A 25,041-nucleotide genomic window follows, 5' to 3' on the forward strand; every position below is an offset into this window, starting at 1 on the left:
CAGCTTTCTGCTCAGCAGCCTCGGCACACAGATGGTGTTTCTGCTAATTGCATGTTTCATAATCAGCGTAACACACTGACGTCTGGGTTTATTCCGACTGTTTCTCCGCCTTCCGCCGCTCGCCCGGAGGGACGGCGGCAGAGCTCATGGGTCGTTCGGCTGACTATCGCCGCAAGGTCAATCACTGCCTCGTTTACCGAGGAGCTATTTGCTAATCTCGCTAATGGGGGCTGCTCAGAGGCTGTATCTGATTGGGAATTTGCTCCCAGACGACGCTCTAGCGAGGCTGCGGCACATTAACGTTATCGCTGGCTGTGTCAAGGGGGATTGAACAAGGGAGGCCGGAGGTGCGACGAATCACATGACACGATGGCAAGGTTTAATATGCTGCCTGGGCCCTATTTTTATTCATCCCAGCGGGGACATTCTCCTGAACGTGATGGTCGACGAGGCAGAGATATCCTGGATCCTGGAACCGAGCCCCCCGTGACTCGCTATCGCTCTGCTTCTCCAATAAATTAAGAAATTAAATTAATTGCTTCATGCATCCAAGGTCAAACACCATCAGAATGTGGATAGAGAGGAGATTTCTTTGAGTACGGAAACATGTAGCTTCTGTTGACCGAAAATGTTCACTTTTTTATTTGCAGTAAAGATTCCAGAGAGGAGTCCAATAGACTGACCGTCACATCCTGGTTATGATGTGCGTCAAAGGTCTGTTCCGGTGGAAATTAACATTTGAATGTCTCGGTAATAGACTCACTGGAGGCCGGCCGCGGTGCTCGGGACCCAACAATACTCACTGGTAATCATTTATGGCTCTCTTCAATAATTGTGATTCTTATCGGGAGCGTTCATGGAGAATGTAACAGTTGAGATAAAGAGGAAATTGAATTTGGCTTGAATAGAGTTGCTGGTTGATATCTTCGGTCGCTGTGCCGTCCATCACCAGTGTCGGAGTGATTGAAGGACGCCTTGCCTACTTATGTGGACTGTTTGATTCCTGCTTGAACTGACAGCATCTCAAATGGGACGTTGAAATGTATTGATCGCCCCCTGGTGGTAGTTACACTGTAAGCCATAACAATGCTGATGCCATACGGATACAGTGCCAATAACCATGATGGTGATATTATACTAGTACAATATCGGTACCAAGCGTGACCCGTTAATATACTAATCAATTAAAATGTAGATTATTTTTACGATTTTTCAAATAATTTTTCTGTTTTAGTTTCTTAAATAAAGTATTTGTTTAGCCTTTGTTTTCCCAGGCAGGTTATTAAGAACACATTTCCCTGAAGACAAATAAAAAACACAAGAGAACTTTGCATTTTGCTGTAATTTATTTAAATAATTTCTGTAAAATGGCTCAAAACTAACACAATGACCTAATTATAATATTTAATGAGCAACAACTGGACACAAATATAAACTACTCTCGACCTCATCTCAGTTTGAAGGTCACGCGTCTTTTCTCTCCTGATGTGACTCTTTCCTCCCATTTATTGGACCTGCCGCCATCTTGCTTTAAGCATTGACTGTGCTGTGGCGTTGACGCGAAACAAAGCCAACTTTTGGCTGTTGGCTGTTTTTCCTGCTGTGCTGGTAGATTACGGCCAGCGGTGGCTCATTACTGCCACCCTGTGGTAGCTGCTAGAACGGATTGTTTGAAAATAAGAACAATTTCCAGACTGAATGAGCTTCGTTGTTGGTACGTTGTGTTGAAGGCGATCCGCAGGCGTTCCAGTTCAATGCTTCACCCTTGTAGTTCCTGGCATTTAGTGTCTTGTGTAGCGTAGAGAGAAAACTCTAGTTTTACATGTTATGCTGCAATGCATCATGTATGGAAGTAAAAACATTGATATTTCTCTGGGGTTTCTGGTGACATCTCAACATTTGTCCCCCATAAGAGATTCCCGACATCTTAATGCTTCTGCTCCATGTGCTTCCTGCACTCATGTTCTCCGTACTTGTGTGGTTATGCTATATTTATGGGACTGGTACCGTAGTACTGGAATATCAATCAGTCAAAAATATCTTAATTTAAGCTAATAAATTTGTACAGAATTTGTTTGCCAACAGTTAAAAAAAAAAAAAAGTAGATATACAGTTAAAAATGTCTTTTTACCTCAATAAAACTAGCTAAGAAGTTAAAATTTGTATTTTGTTGTCTATTATCAAGTTTTATATTATTTTTAGTTTATCACCAAACACTTTCTCTCTTATTTTGATAAGCGTAAGGAATACATTGACTCCTGTGACGAGTGTGAACCAGTTAATTTATGGATAAAACATAATTTCTAGTTGGTAATTACATACATTGCATCCTTTCTACATTATTTCTCACTTCCTGCCCTCGGTGTCCGTGTGGCCTGTTATTGCTGCTGTAATAATGATTATGATAATGAAAAGCTTTAACGCTAATGAGCGTCATCATTAAAAGGTGGAATCCGGTCGGTCCTATATAGTGAATCCTTTTCATTTCCCCTTGGGTTAATGACACGTCTTCAAGCTCAGATTTATCCTGCGGTGACTGCTGTAATTTCACTTTTTATGATGGAGGCTGAGGCCGAGGGGTGCAAGCTCAGCACTTTTTGAAATTGTCACCACAGCGAGACGGGTAAACGACTTCATGCAAGGCAGGAAAGAAATTACAAAGGAAACAAAAAGGGTCGGATTGTTTGATTTGTGGGAAAATGCTGAGATTTTCGACGTATTTTTACTGAAATGTGCCACTGCTTCTCATGAGTCCGCGTACAATTTCAGTCAACTTTTAGAAAATGCTCCGTCTCCATGGAAACGGGGAAACGCGACCTTTGATATGCTCTGTGTCCCTGAAAATTGAGGAAAACGCAACTTTTTGAAACACTGATTGCATGGTAACACGGTCTATGTGGAAACGGAACATGTTGCAACTTCTTAAACGCTCTGACGCCGTTTCCGTGGAAACGGGAAAATGCTGCAACTGCACATACACACCACATTACTGTTAAATAGTTCTTCTGCACATGCTCAGTAGACACAATCGGAACGTTTCCTCGGTCGTGTCATGACTCCCAGTCCAGAGCCTCCTGGGACTTGGTACTTTTATTTTGATAGTCACTGCAGTAACACGTATTCCACTGGAATGCCTGTGTTGATGTTTATTGTGTATTTTCTGTGTGCATGTGTGTGTTTCTGCCATTTCTTCGTGAACCCAAAACCTTTCAGAAAAGAAAACACCAAACTCTGGTTTTGTGATCAATCATCTCCCATATTGCCTTTTCTTTCCTTCTTTATGTTTGCCAAATTCATATTTTTATATATATATATATATATATATATATATATATATATATATATACATATATAGTTCAGGTGCAAATCATACTCCTGTGGAGTCCATTCACTTGTTTTTCCTTTTTTTTTTTTTTTTTTTTAAACAAAGCTTTCAGTCTTGTTTTCATAATAGTGGTTTGTCATTGAGATTTCTTTTTTGTTCTTGTTTGTATTAGTTTCTCCTTCACATCACTCCACTTTATTACTTCCTCAACGTGTGAAGTACTGATTCCCCCTCATGTGTTTCCATTTGATATCCTCAGTATCGAGAACTGTTCTGCATTCCCAGTGAGTGGATGAGAACCTTTAAGTGTGATTTAGCTTTGAGTGACGATTCATCAGGAGAGTAGAACCTCTGGGTGCGACCTGAAGCCTCGATCCTTTCTCCTCGCGACTTTTCAAGCTCCGGCGACGACGACTATCGACAGGGCGAGAAAACATGGGGACGCTCCATCTTATTTACTGCTCCTGCGAGCCGACCAATTTGCCGGCCGGCCTCTCGGCGCGCCGTAATGGATTCTGGACTGTCAGCGCTTTAAATCCTTTCCAGAGCCGCTGTCCGGCGGCAGGTGAGGCCCCGGGGCAGGAAGGCAGTAAAAGTAATGATCCTTCCGGGAAATTTGCCATCGTCCAGCTGAATATGAGCCGAAAAATAATGATTGTTTTTAAACAATTATGACGTTAAACATCTGGATCGCCCCCTGGTGGCTGATTACGGTAGAGAAAATTTTAATTTTACTCATAATTTCTTTTCTATTGTGATTAAAAATAACTAAATTCAGGATTTTATACCTCCCAGACTTTTTATTGCTGCTGCACTCTCCATCCACTTTCACACTAAAAAAATGTTTTTAAACAAAATTGCATTTTGGATTTAAAGAAAAATGCAAATGAGCACAAGCTGAAGTGGTGCAAAACCAGCCAAAGAGTTACATGATTAAAATCCAATTTAATACAAATGAATTGTAGAAATGTTCACCTTTACTGCACAAAAAAATAAGTGTAGTCGTCTCTGCCGCCATGTTCCCACGATGTCTGCGTCTTGCTTTCACAGACTCTCCCTGACAATACTCGTACTCAGGTCTGCAGGTCGCACAAAAACATGGACACGTCCCTCCGTGGACTTTTATCTTCAAAACTGCAGTTACTCTTCTCCCTTTGCCATTTTCAGAGGTGGTTTGTTTGACACCTCTGCCACATGAAGCTTCAGCTGAATTAAACAAGAGAAAGTAGCTCCTGCTTTCAACTGTATTACCACATGATGTTAAAATAACTGTGATGAGGAACAAGGGCAGAGCAGTGGCTGCTGTGATGGATTACGGGTCTCAAAGCCAGTTTCAGTCCTCTGAAATGAATACAAATCACACACCTGCCTGGGAGCTGCTGCCGGAATTGACCTCAAACAGGAGTTGGAGGAATTCTGTAATGTGGTTTCTATTTAGCAGGTAGGAGCAGTTTTTTGTGCTCTGCTTGTAATGAAGACAGAGGAGTGTTGTCGCCGTCACTCAGGAGCACGGCGAAGAAGCTTTCCGGCGGAGACACGTGTTGGGATATTGCGCGGCGCGGCCTCCTGCCATGTGGAGATAATGCCGGATGGGAGCGTCTCGAGGCTTAGCCGCTCACGGCACGCCGCCGCCGCTCCGACATGAACTCCGCCATGAATAAGCAGTCTGCTAGAATAACACAGCTTCTTAAGAAACCTGCGACTGGATGAATTGTGAGTCTGGCTGGAATCCGCGAGCCCGACGGCGAGCCGTCAGAGTGCAGATGTCACAGACACTCCATCAGTTAGTGGTAATGTGAGATCACACCACAGTGACCTCTGGGAAATTGAGTCTTTAATCACAACACATCGCCGGACCCAGACTCGGTGAATTAGAATTCCTCAGATGGCGTCTAATTGGTGCGAATTCGCTCGGCGAGAGGACGCCGCTTGACTTTGTGCCGCGTAACGTCGATGCGATTGTGATTGATGGAAACGGGCCACAGGCTGAGCGATGTGATGTGTCTGCCGGGTGCCGCCGCGATAAGACGGCTTTGCTCTGTGGTACGTGCGAGCACGCTGAATATTTCTCTTCCTAGAAACCTGGGAGCAGAGTCTGGCCCCCCGCGGAGCTCGCTGCAGATGTTCAGAGGTTTCTGTGAAGTTTACTCTAGGACTGACTGTCCTGGACGTCTGAGCCGTCACCTTGTCTGGATCCCGGTGATGCAGGACGAATAAGCGTGACAAACATTCAAGCTCCTTTAAACCGTCGTCCTCTTATCGAAGAAATGTCTCCGTGTATGCGATAAATGTCACAAACTTTGTTGAAGAGCTGCTAAATTCCTGGGGTTTTTTTTTTTCCTGTTAACAGACGGAGGAAATTGATCTTTTTCACTTGTAAACATTAAAGAGGTCATATCATGCAAAAATGCACTTTCTATGGTACACGGATTTCACTAATATAGTGCTTTTCAATGGAAAGTCTGTCCTCTCTCTCCCTGGCTTGTTTCAGCTTTTAGAAAGTGTGTTGCTCCAACCAGCCAATCAGAAATCAAACCCTATATAGTGTCATCGGGAGTTTAGCCAATCACAATCAAGGTAGGCCCTCCCTTTGACTCCTCCCACAATTAGGCAGCTCTACTCTGGCACTTGGCACCACGAGAGGAAGTCCTTCCTCCTCTTCTCAAGATGGACATGTGTGGGCGGAGCCAGTTCTGCTCACACAGACACAGCAGATTGTGAATGCAGCGCCTATGATCAAATATTCCAATGGAGGAAAATCAAGGAGGAGCTAGAAACTTTAAATACTGAAAGTTTCTGGACCGACCAGACCATGTGAAAGTGTTACATCAGTATAATATGACCCCTTTAATGTTTAACCTCTGGAGCCAAGGAGACATTTGCACTGCAGGATTTGCTGCCTGAATCAGATTTTAGGGTTACGTGCATACATACTTGTAGTTGTATTAAACAATAACAGAAACGGAAAACCAACTGGTATAATCCACAATAAAGTTAGAGAAAAGCACAAGACTCTGTGTAAATGTGGCCTCAGACCTTAAGTGCTTTGAAAGTGGCGAGACATTAATTTCTGTCCTCAGACGCTCTGAGCTTCACCGGCGTGACAATTAAGTGACAAACGACTTGAAACCTTTCTGGTGTGTGTGTGTGTGTATATATATATATATATATATATATATATATATATATGCAATTAATAATGTGAAGAAAAGCACAATACACGTTGATCTTTAATCACATAGTAAAATTCAACACAGTTTTTTTTCCATGTGTATCCATAATCAATATGCTTGAGACTGAACAACATACACAACCAGATATAAAAAAAAAACAAATACTTATGCATTCAATGAAATAGTTTTATCCATTTTAACTGTATTAACTCAAAGGTAAAGTGTTGCTCCGGAGCTGTGAGCTGCAGAACAATAAGCCAGAAGCTTGAACTTTGTAGGAGTTTTGAAACGTCGGCTTGTAAAATAGTCCAGAGTCACAAATGTGCCACATGTTTGTTGAGAATCATGTGAAAACTAAAACCTTTCATCATCTGTGTCAGACCAGTTCTTGAAACAAAACTCTACTTTTGAGTAATTGAGTCATTTGTCATTTAGCACCAACAGTTTCAAAGTAATGACTTTAATATCGGCCTTTATTTATCAATTGTTGGCTGTAAGGACTTCGAGCAGAATTAACACTCCCAAACCTCCAGCAAGACTTTCTGCGAACTTTCTGCGTTCGTGGGAATAAATCCCATTTCCAGAGCCGTTTGGCCGTGTGTCCGACCTCTGGGTGTGACCGCAGCTGATCACATCACTTAGCTGATGGGCGCCCCCGTGGTGACCAGCTTGTGGTACGCTCCGTTCAGGTCCATCAGCTGGTTGTGCGTTCCCTTCTCGATCACGATGCCACGCGACATGACGGCGATGATGTTGGAGTTCTGAATGGTGGAGAGTCGGTGCGCGATGACGATGCACGTCCGGCCCTCCCTGGCTTTGTCCAGGGCATCCTGCACCGTCTGTCAGAGACACACAGGAATTGCGCTCGTCACCGCCGCGGCAACCGCACAGCAACCGCCCCACGAGCAACCGCCCCACGAGCAATCGCACAAGCAGGCGCTGATTACTATCATTAGCGGAGGCCTGCTCGCTGCTCCTCTTCCTCTTATAGAGGCGCTGCTGGTGATAATAATAGCGACGACCAACGTCAATGGTCATAATAACGAGCTCGTGGCGTTACCTTCTCGCTCTCCGTGTCCAGGGCCGACGTGGCCTCGTCCAGCAGCAGGATCCGGGGGTCGCGGATGATGGCCCTGGCGATGGCGATGCGCTGCTTCTGACCGCGGGACAGCTGGGAACCCTGAGCACCCACGTTGGTGTCGTATTTCTGTGGGAGACAAAGATGGAAGACGTGACACCCTCTAGTGGCTGGAGGCGATATGACCGGAACAATGCAAGCTGTTAGCGGGGTGGCGCGTTTTTTGAGCTGCCCGGAGCTCATTTGCATAAAGTAAAAACGAAAGTAGAAAGTAGAAACGAGTCAGCAGCTGCACAGCTTATTTCTCATCAAATGTTTCCAGGACGTTTTTTAGTAATAAGAGTTTGTGACTCGTTAACATGAACAGTTTTAATAAACATGTTAAGTGCAGACATGTTCCTTTCTTCTTAAATCTGTTGATGTAAAACAAATTTTTAATTGTGATTCATCAGAATTAATCCAACGCAACCCTGTGATTAATCCGATTGAAAAGTTGAATTAGTTTGAAGAACTAGTTTATATACAAAACTTGAGCATCCACCGTGGTTTCAAATACCAAAAATGACTTCATTATATATATATTATACAGTATATACTGGGTGCATTTTGACCTGGGCCATTAATATCTTAATATTTATCGAAATAATTCCATTGTGTGTAACTTCCCCTGTTGTCCACCTGGTGGCAGTCAAATCACAACTTTTCCACACGAGTTGAAGCAGTTGGTTTTTCGTACATTTCACTCTCTTCCTGTTCAGATGCTCTCAACGTATCTTTTCGCCGACACGTGGTTGAGCCCGCCGCCTCCCTTCGCGGCGTCACTCCACAACCCCAATGTTCGACTTCGTGCTGAAGATTTACCCGGCTGTTCGTCGCACGCAGCTTCTTCTCATCTCCAAACATACCTTTGGTGTTTAGGGCCTGAGCACTTGTTTGCGCGCTCGAGGTGGCAGATGAGATTACATGCTCCTGCACCGCGACGCCGCCTTTGAAGTCACTTAAGAGGTTTTTTTTCTATCTTCACATCACTTCCACACTCCTCTATGTCTGCCATTTCCTGATGACAGTGAAAAAGGAAGCTTTGATGTCTTTTTATAGCCTTTCCCCTGCTCCGTAGCATCGGTTAGCTCACTCAGCTGCTTCGTTGTTTTATTAGCTCAGGAATCGTCACCGGCTGCTGATTCCTAATGGCGGCTCTCAGATTGCCGTGCGCCGACCAATGAGCCAATTAACGCCTAATGAGTTTTTGAAGATCTGACTTTTGTACATGCCACAATTACATTATGTTGGCGGTGGGTCGCTGATGTGGAGGCGATGCCGGAGATCACAAGGAACCCATATCATCAACAACAATCTGTGTGTTTGAGAAGTGCAGGAACACGACGACGTGGCAACGGTGAAAAAAACTAACAAAAAAAACAAACAATTACAAATAAAGTTAAAAGATTCCAGTTCTTGTACATCTTGTTCCCTCCTGTAACCAGTGGACTGACTGATCGGTGCTTGACCTCGTTCAGTTGTTGGATAACCACACACGCACGCACGCACGCACGCACGCACCCTCTCCCTCCCTCTCAGTTTACAAACCGCCTGCCCGCCTCTCCTGAACGCCGGCCTGCCTCAAACGCCACTCCTCGTACCTCGGGGAGCGACACGACGAAGTCGTGGAGCTGGGCCTTCTTGGCGGCCGCCGTGACCTCGTCCATGCTGATTTCCCGGGAGTTGTCGCCGTACTTGATGTTCTCGGCGATGCTGCAGTCGAACAGGATGGGCTCCTGGGAGACGATGCCAATCTTGGAGCGCAGGAAGGGCACATTGACATGCGTGGAGTCGTGGCCATCAATCAGCTGCGGGAAGGAATTGATTTCCCCATTAGTCAGAAGCAATATAATAACCACAGACTGGAAATACAATCTACTTAATGAGCTATCATACGACTATCTCTACTGTAATTTCTCTCCTAACTATACAGAGGTGATTCCGTCCTTTTTAAATCTCAGACAGAGATTCAGGACGATGGCTTTCCAAACCACTTCCAACTCAATTAAGGCCATTTGATTCCTGGCAGGGATTCCTTCACTGGCACAGCCGTGAGCTTCCAACCGATTCAGAAAGCCCAGGTTTTCTTTTTTTTTTTTAAACAGCCTAGCGTCAGCACAACGGTCCGACTGATAGATGAATGGAAGTGACGTGAAATACTTCCATCACTGAGCGTCTGGCAATTATTCTTTGACTGTGACAAATTGCAGGTTTCACTTTCACTGTGGCGCTCAAGGTATAAAAACGAGGCAGAGGAAAGTGGGAGCTGAAAGCAGACTGCGGGAGCGACTTACTCGCTCCAGAATGAGATGTCTGGCATTTTGAAAAAGGTCAGCATCCGCTGCGACGCTGTCGCTTCCACTGCTTTAAAACCCAACGTCTTTATTGCACATCAGCTCGCGTGAATAGGTGAAAAATTGTCATATTTTCGGAAACTGTTGATCTACTTCTGCTTATAGAAACTGTTTAGCTGTTATAAAGAATTCAAGGACATTTTCTGTTAACCCACAATAAGGTGGCATATCGAATGACAATGGTATTACTTAATTCTGAAAACACTCAGTCCTCCTCACCACTCGGCCGTGGTCGGGATCATAAAACCTCTCCAGCAGCTGGATGCTGGTGCTCTTCCCGCAGCCGCTGCTGCCCACAAAGGCCAGCGTCTCTCCGGGCTTCACCGACACGTTGAGCCCGTTCAGGACCTGGATGTCGGGCCTGGTCGGATACGTGAACTTGCAGTCGATGAAGTCAAGGTTTCCTTTGAAGTTATCCTGGAAACGAGAGTCCAAAGGTTCGAGCTCTTAGGTTGTCACCGTTAAAGAAAACATGCCGGCCTTCATTTCAATGCAAAATCTTATGATCACACACTTTCCTACCACGATAATGGTTCAGATTTCTCCTGACTCTGAACCAAACAGCCTTCTGCACACAAATCATGAGCTGGAGCGGTGCTTCCCAACGTCTATAGTCATGAAAGACTTGAAGATGTTTCCTTTGACCATCTTTTCTTGTGCGTTTCACAAAGTAGCACACAAACGCCATCAGGAAGTCCGTGTACGGTCCTGACAGTAAGGACACTGAGAAGCTCTGACGTGACGTTCGGTCAAGATACGTACTCTGGAGACCCTCCACATTGTCTCTGATTAGATGAAGCTTCCAACTCTTGTGTTCTCTCGCTCCTCCGAGCGGTTAGGTAACGGTGATACACGGTGGCACTGACACTCCAGAACGTACCCACTTGTCGCCCTTGTCACTGTAGACGCTGATCTGAGGCACGCGGTCCAGCAGCTGGAAGAAGCGTGCCGCCGATATCTTGGCCTTGGCGTAGTCGGGGGTGTAGGAGGAGGCCCTCCCGAGCGCCGTGCCGCTGGTGACGATGGCCGAGATGACCCTGCCGGAGACAGCGGCGCACCGTGACTCCTCTTACCACAAACCCGGTCTGACAGTTCAGGAGAGGAACTCGGGTGTCAAAACAAGTTTTATTCAAGCTGAGGCGGTAATGTGAGGTTTTGTATTTTTAGATTTAGTCATTCAGATTGAAGACTGGACAGTCTTGTCTTCGATACTTTGTTCCCTCGGCATGATAACGTCACATTAGTACATTAGTACAACAGTAAATTAGCCCGTAATGTTTAACCAAGCTGCATCGAAGACAAATCCTACCTAAAGTCTTTCTCCTTTGTCCCTTCCTGTTTGTCTGAAACATTTTGCAGCAATAACACCAGAACCTAAGCGACCATAATTTTACCACATCGTCTCTGAGGAAAGCGAGTCGTGTGTGAAGACGTTACCAGAGGACGGAGGGATGGGACAGACGAGCTGTGAACCCAAGAGCCTCCAGCAGAGAGACATAAAACTGAACATTTCTGCAGCATTATGATAGAAACCATCGTTTCACTTCTAATTTTTCCTTCCTTTCGAGTAAAGTTAAAACGATGGCAATAATCCTGTAATACTCATCGCCCTCTGGACCTCATTTGGCTTCTGTACTTTATTGTATTTGGACCTTTCTTCATTTTTCTATTACGTTTTATGACTTTACACTCTCCATTTACCTTTTCTCCCCCTCATCAATCTCACTTTTTAGTCAGCATTTTCCTTTTCTGTGAACAAGTTTACAGTTTAATCCAGATTTCTCCTCAAATATTTCAAAGAAAATATGCTTGAACTGCTGATCGACACATAAAATGATCAATACTGTTTGCTGCTTCTTGTAGGCCTGAATGAGTCTTCATCTGCGGAGTTACCAAAGTAAGAGGGAGATGAAGAGATTTTAATCCGAATTGTGTGTCTACCTGAACACCAGGCTGAAATGGAGCCCCTCTTGTCGCACCAGGTAGCCTCCGAACTTGTAGGAGGCGGAGTTGGTGAAGAAGACGACGCACTGGGCGAAGCCGTAGCACGCGCCATAGACGTTGGCCTTCTTGAGCGCCGCCCGATACGGGATGTCCAGCTGGGTCTCGTACATCTCCACAAAGCTCCTCTCCTTCCCCAGGCCGGCGATGGTGCGGATGTTGTTCAGAGCCTCCCCGGAAATCTGTCAGGGAAAGAGTTTTAATGTGTGATGTAGATAAAGCGCTTGTCTTATCTGTCTTCTGCTCTTTGCTGCTGCAGGAAAACAACCCCCAACCCAACCCCCCGCCCCCCGACAGGGATCATTACATTCTCATCTAATCCACTTCACTTGTACAGGCTGCTCCGGGTTCTTTAAGATAGCGTCAAGAAACTTCAGTGAAAATTAACTTTCTCTTTGATTTGTGAACAAAAGACTTTTGGTGTCCTGGCTGTGTTTTCCGACTGAAGAGGTTTCGGCGTCTGACCCTTCCGGCCGCCTCCATGGCCTGTTTGTCCTCCTTGGCGAAGCCCGTCAGCATCTTGGCCTGGAAGCCGCCCGACAGCCCGATGAAGGGCAGAAAGCAGAGGATGAGCAGCGTGAGCTTCCAGCTGAACCAGAAGGACATGATGACGGCCACGCCGATGTTGGTCAGGGAGTTGACGATCATGCCGATCTGCGAGCCCGTGGCCTGGCGGGAACGAGGAAGAGGTACCGCTTAACTTTGCATTTTTTAGATTTCAGTTTACAGTTGGATTTGGAAAAGAAAATATATTTCTCCATTAAAATCACACTATTATGGAGGACAATGTTAACAGGAAAGAAATTATGTGACTTCACAATAATTTTAATGTGAGTTACTACACTCTCTTTCTCTCTCTATAGATGGATGGATGGATGGATAGATAAAGGAGAAAATACATCTGAGGAAATGACAATATTGATGGAAATCTAAAACTTTATCTAAATCAACCAAATTAGAAACACATCAGCAAAAAATATATATTAAAAGTAAATCAAAAAAATGAAAACAAAATGATGATTCTTGATGAGACAATGTTTTAAAATCAAAGACAGTATGTTTGTCAATAGTTCAACTATCTCAAGAGAAAACAATATACTCCAAAAAAATTTATTAAATACTAATTTGAAAAATTGTTTGTTCTTGGATTTTCATTAGCTTTCTGAGGTTTTTCACACTTCAGTGTTCCCACTGATTGCACTCATAATAATAATATAATCATAATTGAGTTTAAATGGAATGCAAAGCAAACAGAAAACTTGCAGAGCGATAAAAGTGACGCCTTTGATTAAAGTAGTTCAATTATTTGGATTAAATCGGGGCGTTTCTGTGTGTTTACCCGTCTGAAAGCCATTAGTTTTCAGAAAAGGAAAACAATTAGCTGACCCAAAATAAACTTTACTGTGTGATTAGATGATTCATTTTCCCCATTAGATGCCAATTCACCACCGAGTAGGTTCTCGCTGTTCCTCGGCCCGCCGTGGCTCACCCCCTGCACTTGCGAGGCGTCGGTGGCGAGGCGCGTGGTCAGCGCCCCGGGGCTGTTCCTGTGGTCGTCGAACCAGCCGATCTCCTGGCCCATCATGGCGTTGAAGCCGAGGCGCCTCAACCTGCGGGTCAACAGCTCTCCAGACTTGGAGAAGGCGTAACCCTGGAAACAGAGGAGCTGCTGTCACACCCTGACGCTGGGCTTATAAGTTAACGGACGATCACGACGTCTCGATTGTTCACAGGTTCAGAAAGGTCAGAACCTGTGAATCAGAGCAGTTTTTTTTTTTTTTTGTTATTTTACCTAATGAGGAATTCTTTAACAACACTAAACCAGCTCTTTTGTAACTTTGAGCGCTGAACCAATCCGTCCGGTCGAAGAACTCGGCTGTACTCTACCTGCAGCATCTGAGTGAAGAAGGAGACGACGCCAACCAGGACGAAGAACGTGCAGATGTTATTAATCTCCTGCGTTTGAACCACGGGGTCTGTTATTGAGAAGGTCTGTACAGACACACACACACACACACACACACACACACACACACACACACACACACACACACACACACACACACACACACACACACACACACACACAAAAAACCACACAATATCAAGAGTCACGTGGAATATTTTGTTGGTTTGTCATGGTGGGTAAGTGTAGTGTCGTGTCTGCTGCTCAGTGTCAAAACCTGTTTGGGGTTGATTGTTCCTCCCGGTGGAAGTTAAAACATCAGTACAACAGAAGTACAAGTGGGCTCACTTACTTAATAAGTAAAGGAAACATTGGTCGTAGCTATCGCTGTTAGCGCCAGACGAACTGGCAAATTCGTTAACATTTTAATAAAACTGTTGAAGGTCAAACAGTGAGAACGAACGAGCAAAAACTGGCGTCGGTGATAATAGATGAAAGTTTAAACAATGGAAAACACAATGTGTGATGTGGTCGTGTTAGCATCAACTGCTCCTCTTAAAAGAGCTGATAAGATATTAACTGGTCATTATTATTAACTGTGGGCAGTCCAATATGAGCTAATGAGGAAACTTTGGTGGTGTTCTCTGTCGAGAACTGGAGACGTTGCTCCTCCACACCTTCTTAACGATCCAGCCAAATATTTACCAGTCGTCATGAGATTCTGAAAGGCTTAATTAGTGTGTCAAGGTCTGAGTATCTAATAGGAAACAATATTCATTCGGCTTTGGCGAACGGTAAACACTGTGGTTCAGGTGACGAGAAACCCCCCTGGTTCAGCAATGTTCAGTCTTTTGCAGATGATTCCATATTTTCCAGGCCATACTGAGTCGCATTAGTTGGCAGGTGAAAGTGAAAACGAACACCTCCTTTTAACTCAGTAATAATGAGCAGGTTCAGATACAATTTGACCAGAAAACAAGAGTTTTCTCTCTCGAGTTACTGGAACAACTTGTCTTGGCGTAATGCGAATAACCCAGTGAAACATTTACTCAAACATTGAACCTCACCGCCAGGATTTGACTGAACAGCAGAGCGTAAACGGGATTGACGCCCCCATTGATCGCCGCCCCGATGGATCCGAACAGCATGTAAGGCCACTCGGGGCTGTTGTACTTCAGGATCCTGGCAACAGGCGCCGGTTCCACCTTCTCCTCCTCCTCCTCCTCGTCCAGGACGTCATTCTGATCCCCGGGTAAGAAAAATACAAAGCTCAGCAGTGCTGTTCATTGATTTTAATGAGTGATTAAGCAGTTGGAATGAAAGCACATCCACGTGTGTCTGAATACCTTGTCGGGTTTGGAGATGGAGTAGGTCCTGGGGCCGATCTCTCCGGCCATGTTGACGGATGATTCTGGAATCAGGTTGGACAGCTGGGACCGGGACCGCTGGCGAACAGAAGCTCTGGGAAGGAAAGAGTCTCGTATCTGCAGATGACTGTTTGGCTGCAGAGTGGATGAGCGAGTGGTGAGGGACGCGTCCATACCTGAGACTGCTTCGGTAGCTGCAGGATCTGGACAGATTCAGCTTCTCTGGGTCGCCTTCCTTGTCGGCCACTGATGGAAAAGATCCAGGAGAAATTGAGGAGAAGGTTCACGACATAGCGTGCAATAAGTCAGTGGATCAACCAGACATTTTGAGGTGTTGGAAAAATTCCTAATCAGTAAAGATATTGAGGTTGATGGACTTTTAAAATGAAGACTGAGGCTTTAGTATTTAAACTGAGCTTCTTGGAACGATGCATCGTTAATTTTATCAGTTCCTAGTGAGTCTTCCAGCTTCATCACGCCTCTGTCTGCACTTCACTGGTTGTTTTTATTTTTTTTTTTAAATATATGTTCTATTTGTTTAATAGGAGGTGTTTTGTTTTGTTTTGTTTCCTGTTTTTGTAAAGATGTGGACTCCTGAAAGGAGTTGATTTTCTTGTTTTTAAGTTTTATTTGTCTTTTTAAACTACACCTGAACTCTTGAAACCAAACTATTTTTACTGGATGTAAACTTTAGGATTGATTAAATCAAAGTTTGAAAAGACAAAGCGTCTCAAAACTAGATGTGATGGTTTCATTTGGTCTGAACCGAAAACCGCGACCCTGAAACAAGCCTTAACTTTTACCTTAAATTCTTATTATTCATTGAACTTCATCCTTTAAACATGTGGATTTCTCTTTTTACTTTGAGAATATTTCCTTGAGCCAACAGTAGTGTTGATGAAGGTGAGAACAAGTCACAGTTCTCACTTTCCAATCATTCAAACCAGCGACGTTCCGCTCACAAGCTTATTTCGTCAAGCCGCCAGTCCTTACTTCCTGTCTGAAAGGCGTCATCCATTAAGTGAAATACAGAAGAAAAGTTTTTCAATAAAGTAAAAAAATATAACAAAACTTCATGTTATATTGTGAGAAATTGCTCAACACCGTGGAATCAACTTGATGCAAATCTACTTTCTTTTTTTTTTTTAAACAAAATTGTCTCCTGTAAAATCCGAATATTAGAAAACCAAACCTCGACCTCTTGACAATTTAATTTGTCCAATGAGCACTGACTGAGAACGACACCCCCCTGCTGCCTGGGTTTAGTTTGGTCTTCCCTTGTTTGTTTACCCTTCTGGGTCTTTTCGTTCAGAGCTTTGTCTCCTTGGCTCTGCAGGGTGACGAGGGTGAAGTAGACGCCCTTCCTCTCCAGCAGCTCGGCGTGTTTTCCCCGTTCCACGGCGCGGCCGTGCTCGTAGCCCACGATCACGTCGGCGTTCTTGATGGTGGACAGCCTGTGAGCGATGGAGATGGTGGTGCGGCCCATGCGTACCTGGAAGGGAATCAGGTTTGTTGGGGTTATCCGCCCCCTGGACATCTTGAGCTGTTTTGAGAACTTTGTGCCACCTTATCTAGAGCTTCCTGCACGATGGCCTCGCTCTCGTTGTCCAGAGCGGAGGTGGCCATGTCCAGCAGCAGGATCCGAGGGTTCCTGACCAGGGCGCGGGCGATGGCGATCCTCTGCTTCTGTCCGCCGCTCATCTGGCCTCCCCCCTCCCCCACCAAGGTATCGAATTTCTGCCCGTTTTGAGAGGTACAGGGAAAGGACTCAGCCTGTGCTCACACCGTTCACGCTGTTCCCTCCGTCCCGTCTGCTACCTGCGGCAGGTCCATGATGAAGTTGTAGGCGTTGGCCTCCTTGGCGGCGCTGACGATGTCGTCCATGGAGACGCCCGGTCGACCGTAGCGGATGTTCTCGGCGATGGTGGTGGCGAACAGCACCGGCTCCTGCTCCACGATGCCAATCAGCGAGCGCAGCCATTGGATGTTCAACCCTCTGATGTCGTGGCCGTCCAGGGTCACCTGCGATAGACGGCACACAGAGCAGATAAAACAAAAATGATGGACGACGCTATTAAATCTCCTCACAGCTCTCCTTTCTTTTTTTTTCTTTTTTTTTGTTGTTACACAGATAGGAAGGGTGTTAGTCTTATGGATAACCTTCACTGCACAACAAGAGCCTATTTCCTTCTCGCAGAGCTGAAAGGAAAAAATAAAGAAAGGTGTGTACGCGCCTGTAATCCCAGTAAAAGTGAAAAATGAGGCTGTTAGGAACCACTGGCTGAATAATGAAAGAGATTATCATCCCCCTCGGGGATGGTTATTTTTGAAACTACTAAAGTAAAGCTTGAAAGGAAGGAGGCAGAAGAGAGAGTGTCGAGGAACTCTTCAGGCTCAGGATGTGTCAGATAGGACGTCTGATAGAAGAACACAGTCCTCCGCACCCGGGAAGATCTTTAGAAGGAAGAACAGATCAACCGGCTAGTGTGACTACGTGAAGAGAATCAAACTTCAGTGATGATGAAATGTGTCTTAGAGGCAGTTATGATTGTTTCATCTGAAAGGTGGAGTATTTCACATTTGATCTGGACACATCAGAACTTTAGAGGTCGGAAAGTTGAATATCTGTGAGAGGTGGCCTCCAGTACCAGAGGTAGAACAGCAGCTCCATTACAAAAGGCAAGTTCAGCTTTTTCTCTCTAAAATGATGTGAAACTAAAATAATATGTTACAATATTGAAAATCAATGTTTTGATGAAGACACTGAGGGAACAAAAAGCAGCCAGTACATGAGGCTTTTTCAACACTATTATTGGATTTCCATGTGGGCTTCAGTGAGTTGACCTGCATGCTGTGTTGTTTTCAGCATTCACATACTAAGCATACTGAGCAGTTCATGTATGAAAGAAACTGTTGAAACAAGGTGTTTGAGATCTTGAAAGCCTTAAAGATGCTCACAGATATTTATTTTTTGTAAGAAGTAAAACCTTCCCTGTCTTCTTTTCTAATTAAGTAAATTTTAGGGGGTTTTGGGGTTATTTAGGATCAGATTGTTAAAATACATTGTATTCCTTCGTTTGAAAACTGGAAACTGATTGCAAGCGGGACCTGTCAGGGTTTCGTGCCTACCATGCCCTCTTTGGGGTCGTAGAAGCGCTGGATGAGTTGGACCGCAGTGCTCTTGCCGGCGCCGCTCGGCCCCACGAAGGCCGTCGTCTCCCCCGACTTCACCGCAACGTTGAGCTGGTCTAATATCTGAGCAGGGCAGAGAAGTATTGACACAGAATCTCTCACTGAGAATCTAATCAGAGGCTCACAAGTACCTTGACTTCGGGTCTGGAAGGGTAGTGGAAGGTCACATTGTGAAACTCAATATCTCCTTTGACTCGGTCGAGTTTGTAGCCCGCCTCGGATAAACAATCAATCTCCGGCTCCTGGAGGCAGGACATTTGAAGACACTTGTAAATAACAGGCTTGCTCCGAAAATACATTTCCCACAGCGGGGCAAAGCGGCTCCAAGTGTCTGCGATGAAGTGGCCTCACTCTGTCGATGGTCTCGAAGATAATGGTGGCGGCTCCGCGGCCGGCGGCGAACGCCTCCAGGCACGGCGAGGCCTGCCCCAAATTCATGGCTGCTACCAGGACCCCGAAGAACACCTGGGAAAAAAACCAAGAATAATAATACAAGGCAGGAGTCAGCAAAGCTTCCTCTGGCTGTACAAATCACATGCAAATGAGCTGCACTCCTCAGCGTCCCCAATTAGGAACCGCTCGAGAGTGGCGAAACGGTCCTTTATTGCAAGCAGCACTCTTTTGTTTTGAACAAGAAAAAACTGAGCGAAGAGGAAATTCGAAGGCCGTTTGTGAACGAGGGAAACCTCAACCTCTGACGATGCACATCGGGTATCTGTGAGTACCTGCAGCAGTGTTCCCGGTGAGTATTCCTGACTGTCCAGCACAAGCGTGGAGCCGTACCAGAAAGCCAGAGCATAGCAGAGGAAGATGATCAGCCACATGTATCCGGTGAAGAAACCCATGATCAGACCCCTCCTGATGCCCCACTGCTGGGCCGACACCAAGTTCCTGTCGTACCTGCACAAGACCAGAACGTCGGGATTCACATTCAAGAAGAAGAGGTCCAAACAAAACGGTGTATTTAGATTAATACATCTACATGCATGTAGAGTCCAGTTAACAACATGCATGAACTAGAACTCGCTCTCTGTAATATCAACCTGAGGCCTTGATTGATGAATGAAGTGTTCATTTAGACTAAGTCATGTGTACCTCTGCACTTCTTTCTGCTCTCCACCAAATGCCGCCACCGTCCTGATGGAGGAGAGGACCTCGTCGGCCACGGCGCCGGCTTTAGCGTACGCCTGCAGCTCCATCCCGGTCAGCTTCGCCACAAACTGGGGGGAAAGCACAGGAGGTGAGCTGGAAACAACCGACGGAAGTGGAGGGGAGAAGCCAGGCGAGTCTTACCCAGGCCATGAGACCAGCTCCGATTCCGATCATGGGACTCACTGCGACGATCACCAGCGTCAACTTCCAGCCCTTCACGAACCCAATGCAGAAACCGCAAATGAAAGTGGTGAAGCGCTGTACGAATATGGAAACTTGGTCGGCTATGGCGTCGTTGATCTTGTTGATGTCACTGTGAAACAGATGGAGCCGGCATGAGGCAGACGGAGGCGCTGCTGATCCCCCCACGGTGGTGAAAGTCCATTTTCCCCACTCACTCCGACAGCCGAGTGTTGAGCTCCCCCACAGAGGTGCAGTCGAACCAGCCGATCTCCATCCTCATCACTCTGCTGAAGTACAGTTTCCTGATGCGCTGAATCTGCTTGGCAGCTGCCGTCACCCACAGGGAGATCTGCCAGGGGTTAAACTCACATTTAGTCATTGTCACAGAGAAAAGTGAAGGTTTTCTGACCTTTTGAAGGGTGAAAGAGTGAATGGACACTGAGTTTTACAGGTTATAAAGCCACAAAAAACAATGTTTTACAGGTAAAACTGTGAATATGGCTAAAATGCATTAAATGATATGAAACCGCAAAAAAAAAGCTAAGATAAAATCAGATAAATCCACTGGAAAAAGATGTGTAACTGCTAAAAATGACAAAAATTTAACTATTAGAAATAAAATGCTGAGGTTAAACAAGTTTTATGGCTCAGATTAATTGAATGAATAAAGAGGTCAGTAGGTCAAGTTCGGTCATCAGGGTCGTAGAGCGCTGGAACAAGGTGAATGGAGACTGACCTGGAGATATCCCAGCAGGAACACCGCCACGCCGATTCCAACGTAGTAGAAGGCAAACAAGGTCATTTCATGTTCGATGTCAAGAATCCTGAACACACACACACACACACACACACACGATTGAATCAGAATGCAGACTACACCACCACACGAGTTGAACTATTAAAATGGGGTCGTACCCGATGTTCGCCGTTGGCTACAGGACGTTAGAGCCACTTACCCACATCTCATGACCTTAAGAGGGGTGAGCATCTCCCATGTTGAGTTGTTGATGAGGCCCCAGCCCGACTGGGGGGGCGCCGTGGGGTCGAAGGCCCCGGTGTAGTTCCTCTTCCACACGATGGTGTTGTTGAAGCACTCCTTGCGCTCGTCCATGAGCTCGTTCAGCTCCACGTCGTACTCGATGAAGGTGTCGGTGAGCATGCCGAACACCAGCAGCATGAGCGGCTGAGCCGAGCCGTGCAGCACCGCGCAGCAGCTGCCCACCACCATCATGGCGATGTCTTTGCACGTGGAGAAGCGGAACTGGGTCGACAAAGCACACGCCGGCGTCGGCATCAGGAAAACGCTCCTGCAGAGGACAACTGGCGAATATGGGAGGGAGCGTTTACCAACTGGAAGAAGCCGACTCTGATGGCTGGCTTCCCCGCGTCCTCCTGAGTGCTGCTTGACAAACAGAGATGGTCCATGAAGTCTCAAGACATCACGGTGCTTTTAGAGCTGCTGGCGTTTTGCAACAAAAAAAAAACCCTCCTTGCTTGTGTTTTTTATCTAAAAATGTTTTGGTCATTTGACGGATTTGCCCTGATGAGATGTTAAACTGTTGGCTTGTCTTTTGGTACTCACTTGTTGCCTTTCTTGGAGTTTGTCATCGTCCTGTAAGGAGGAAAAGACAAACACTGTATCTGCTACTGGGTGATGCTTGTTAATCTTTACACCTCTCGACGCGTCAAGTAAATCAGTTGTTTTCCACAAGACTTTTAGTGTTTTGGCAGTAAATGTCTGCAGCTTTCTCTCAAATTAAAAGGTTTATCTACAATCGGTCAGGAGTCAGAGGGAAGTGACACTCACATGTAGGAGCCGGCCGGTTCTGCAACAGAACGGGAAAGAAGGTTTTAAACATTTGGCAGGTGACAGTGACGGGCTGTGTGCTCGAGAGGAAGGACGCACCGTCGTCCGACACGTCGTAGCTGTGGTTGTCCTGCCCCAGCTTCTTGATGCTCTGCAGCTTCACCGAGCCCGTCGGCATGGTGATGGTCAGGTTGAGTTTCGTGTGGACTTTTAGGAAGCCGCCAGCAGAGGCTCGGCTGTGGTCGTGGCGGCGGCGAGCGGCGGTCCGGGCTGTAGGAATCTCTGTGTGGCCTCGACGGGACGGGGAATCTCTGTGTGGCCTCGACGGGAGTTCACCTGCTGTTATCCGGCGCTCTCGTGATGTTTTGCCGGGAGGTAATTGTCCTGTCGGTTCCTCCTGCTGACCAGGTCACTGAACTCTCCTGAACAAACAATGATCCTCTGAACGCCTCTCAAGGTTTCCTCCAGACTGACTGATGTGTTGCAACTCACCTGGCACCGACAAGGCAGGCCAGAAATACTCTGATACAAAAGGCAAATCCAAAATATCTGCAGGAAGCAATGAGGTATCGCCTGGACGGCGGCGCGTCGTTCCCGCTGAGCGGGGCATGCTGAGGAGGCGGGGCTTGTTTCTGGACGTTTTGTGTCACTGCGGTGATGATTTGAATTTGTGGTCCCTCTCTTGTTTTTCGTTTCATTTATTTGTTCATTTGGATGGGACAGTGCAGGTTAATGAAAATGTAGCTGAAATGGGTCAAGGCGACTTTAAAGTTCCCCAGAACGCCAAGATAAAACACACTAACCATCACAGAAGAGACAGGAAAAAAACATACATACATACAGAACATAACAAAAGTAATACAAGAGAAAAACAAAGCAAAAGTAACATATTTTTCACTATAACCATTCATCATTTTACCTTTTAATGTTTTTATGAAGCACAACAAAGATTTACACAATTTTAAGTCCGTTCCATAAAATGACTCCCAGAAAGGAAACACATCTATATTTAACTACCTCTTTCAAATGCACACAATCCTCCTAAATTATAGTTGTTTTCTCTTAATTTAACAATATTTGAATAGCTGTGGGAAGACTTTTATTTTTCACTCGAAAGTGTTTCAAATGTTTTTAAGTTTACAATATCTATGAATTTTAAGGTGCAAGAGTCTATGAATAGTTTATTAGTGTTTTCAAGATAGGAAGCTTTATTTATTATTCTGATAAGCCTTTTCTGGAGTTTAATGAGGGTCTATATGTATTTCCCCAAACCTCAACACTATATGGCATAATAAGTGAGAAATACAATAAGCACAAACATTTCTTCTTCACAAAGTCGCTGGTTTTATAAATGATACCAACAGTTTTGTCTTTATTGTGTTTAACTTGTGGAATTCGTCTGGCGTTTCTCTGTGTCGTTCGCTGGATGTGATTCCCTGAAAGTTCTTGAACATGAAGGTGAACGACCGAGAGGACGGAGCCGCCGCTTGTTTTTATGACTTTCAATCAATGAATTCCAGTCGGAGGCTCCTGGAGGTCACGTTGATTCAACCTCTTTGTTTTGTGGCCGTTTCATTTTTCACGTCGCGTCTCTGTGTCGCCTTGTCGCGTCTTTTCCTCTTCATTCCTGCAATTTAGGTACTTTTTCTATCAAGCTAATACTTTTAAAATACTTTGTATCACTTTTTGGTCCTTTGATAACACTTTGTGATTCTTTATATAATTTTGCTGGGTTTTGGGGGCGTTTGCATCTTTTTATAACACTTTCTGGTACTTTTTCATCACTTTTACTACTTTTGCATCTTGTATCAAATTGTTTTGTAGTACTTTTGTAACACTTTGTGGTACTTTTGTAACACTTTGTCCATCTTTGTAACACTTTTTGGGATTTTTGTAACACTTTGTCCATCTTTGTAACACGTTGTCCATCTTTGTAACACATTTTGGGACTTTGGTAACTGTGGCAGTGGTTCTCCCACGGAGGCAGGGAGTCGGATCACCCCGGCTTTCGTATCTCTTAGTGATACTTTTCCATCATTTGTTTTAGTTTCTCATCTTTGTAGCGGAGCATGACTTTGTGATTGTCTTATATATTTTTCTAGCTGCATTTCTTCCCCCTGTTGGTATTCTATGTTCTTTGTGTCTTTTTGTGGTGGTTTAGAGGAATATTTTAGTCTCTGTGTTGGTATTGTTACATGTTTGGTGTCGACTTTGTTTCTCTATGTTTCCATTTATGTGGTTTTTGTGTCTGTTTGTAGTTATTCCCTGTTCCTTTGTGGTTTTCCTCGGTTGTTTGACAATACCCTGTGGCCTCTCCTACATTTTGGCTCCTTGGTGAGTGTCTAACACCGCTGTTGACTTTTGTTAGTTTTTGGGACAACGATGTGTCTGTAAAGGTTGAAGGTTAACTGTGTGTGTGTGTGTGTGTGTGTGTGTGTGTGTGTGTGTGTGTGTGTGTGTGTGTGTGTGTGTGTGTGTGTGTGTGTGTGTGTGTGTGTGTGTGTGTGTGTGTGTGTGTGTGTGTGTGTGTGTGTGTGTGTGTGTGTGTGTGTGTGTGTGTGTGTGTGTGTGTGTGTGTGTGTGTGTGTGTGTGTGTGTGTGTGTACTCATGAGGTCATAAACCTTCGGTTCAAATTTTAATGTCATTCTCAGCTTCCATTGTTGTTTCCGATCTTTACGAACCTTTATGAAACATATGAAATAGAGAACAACAAACGTTTGGAATCACAACAAATTGAAATAATGTTCTTGTTTCATTCCAGGATGTCATGTCAGTTTATTCTTCATATTTGGGATGTTTGTTTCTGGTGTTTCCATCGTGATCTCGGTCCAGGAGCTCATCCTGTACCCTGCAACGTCTGAAGGCCTCAATAGGGGGGAAATGCAAAAACTGCTCAGTCTTAAAGAGAAAAGGTCAAATGTGAATTGATGCTGCGATATATTGTGAGCTGAGGCAGAGCCTTCCGCCTTTTGCCCACAGTCCTGCTGCCATCTAGTGGTTGAGTGTGTGAAGTTCATCACATGATCTCTTTATCTTTACTTAGTTCCTCTGCTTTGTTTCCTGTGTGCTGCCTTGTTCCAAGTGTCCTCTCCGTCTCATCCTATTTATGATTTTAATGTCGATTGTTGTGAGTGTTTTGATAACATTTCTGTTCAATTTCAAAATTTTCATTTGAAAATGGAACATTTTTCAAAAAATGTGTGTTTTGCCTTTTCTGTTCTTTTATTGCTTTTTTAATTTTCGACTTTTTTATTATGTTCATTTGTTTTTCATATTTCATTTTAACTTTTTGTATAATTTATTATGTTGTTGCATCTTTTTCTATTCATATTTCTTACATTTAACTTCTCTCTTTTTATTTGTTTTATTTGTTTCTGTTTTTCTAATACTAAAACTTATAAGAGATAGTGGACTCTTCTAAGTACCTGGGTGTTCACCTGAACAATAAACTGGACTGGTCTGA

At 44.9% G+C, this 25,041-nt stretch overlaps 1 protein-coding gene across 2 annotated transcripts; it reads right to left on the bottom strand.

Annotated features, from left to right (window-relative positions):
• Positions 1-6,537: 6,537 nt before the first annotated feature.
• Positions 6,538-21,755, bottom strand: LOC308127757 (bile salt export pump-like; the record flags this gene model as incomplete). 2 transcript variants are annotated; one of them, XM_080493062.1, is made up of 28 exons in its annotated part: positions 6,538-7,337; positions 7,559-7,705; positions 9,217-9,423; positions 10,189-10,386; positions 10,850-11,006; positions 11,911-12,152; positions 12,436-12,639; positions 13,460-13,621; positions 13,858-13,962; positions 14,944-15,117; positions 15,223-15,337; positions 15,420-15,489; positions 16,534-16,735; positions 16,810-16,980; positions 17,062-17,265; positions 18,373-18,498; positions 18,567-18,677; positions 18,787-18,900; positions 19,161-19,335; positions 19,531-19,655; positions 19,729-19,900; positions 19,986-20,119; positions 20,507-20,594; positions 20,727-21,031; positions 21,118-21,169; positions 21,353-21,382; positions 21,578-21,596; positions 21,677-21,755. In XM_080493062.1, 28 exons carry the CDS (start codon positions 21,753-21,755, stop codon positions 7,137-7,139), a joined length of 4,089 nt encoding a protein of 1,362 aa, XP_080349188.1. In that variant the 3' UTR covers positions 6,538-7,136. The 2 variants fall into 2 exon arrangements, with proteins under 2 accessions (XP_080349188.1, XP_080349187.1); XM_080493061.1 differs by lacking the exons at positions 21,118-21,169; positions 21,353-21,382; positions 21,578-21,596; positions 21,677-21,755 and having other exon boundaries at positions 20,727-21,025.
• Positions 21,756-25,041: the final 3,286 nt, after the last annotated feature.

This window comes from Lipophrys pholis, assembly GCF_963383615.2.
Source record: "Lipophrys pholis genome assembly, chromosome: 23".
NCBI lineage: Eukaryota > Metazoa > Chordata > Actinopteri > Blenniiformes > Blenniidae > Lipophrys > Lipophrys pholis.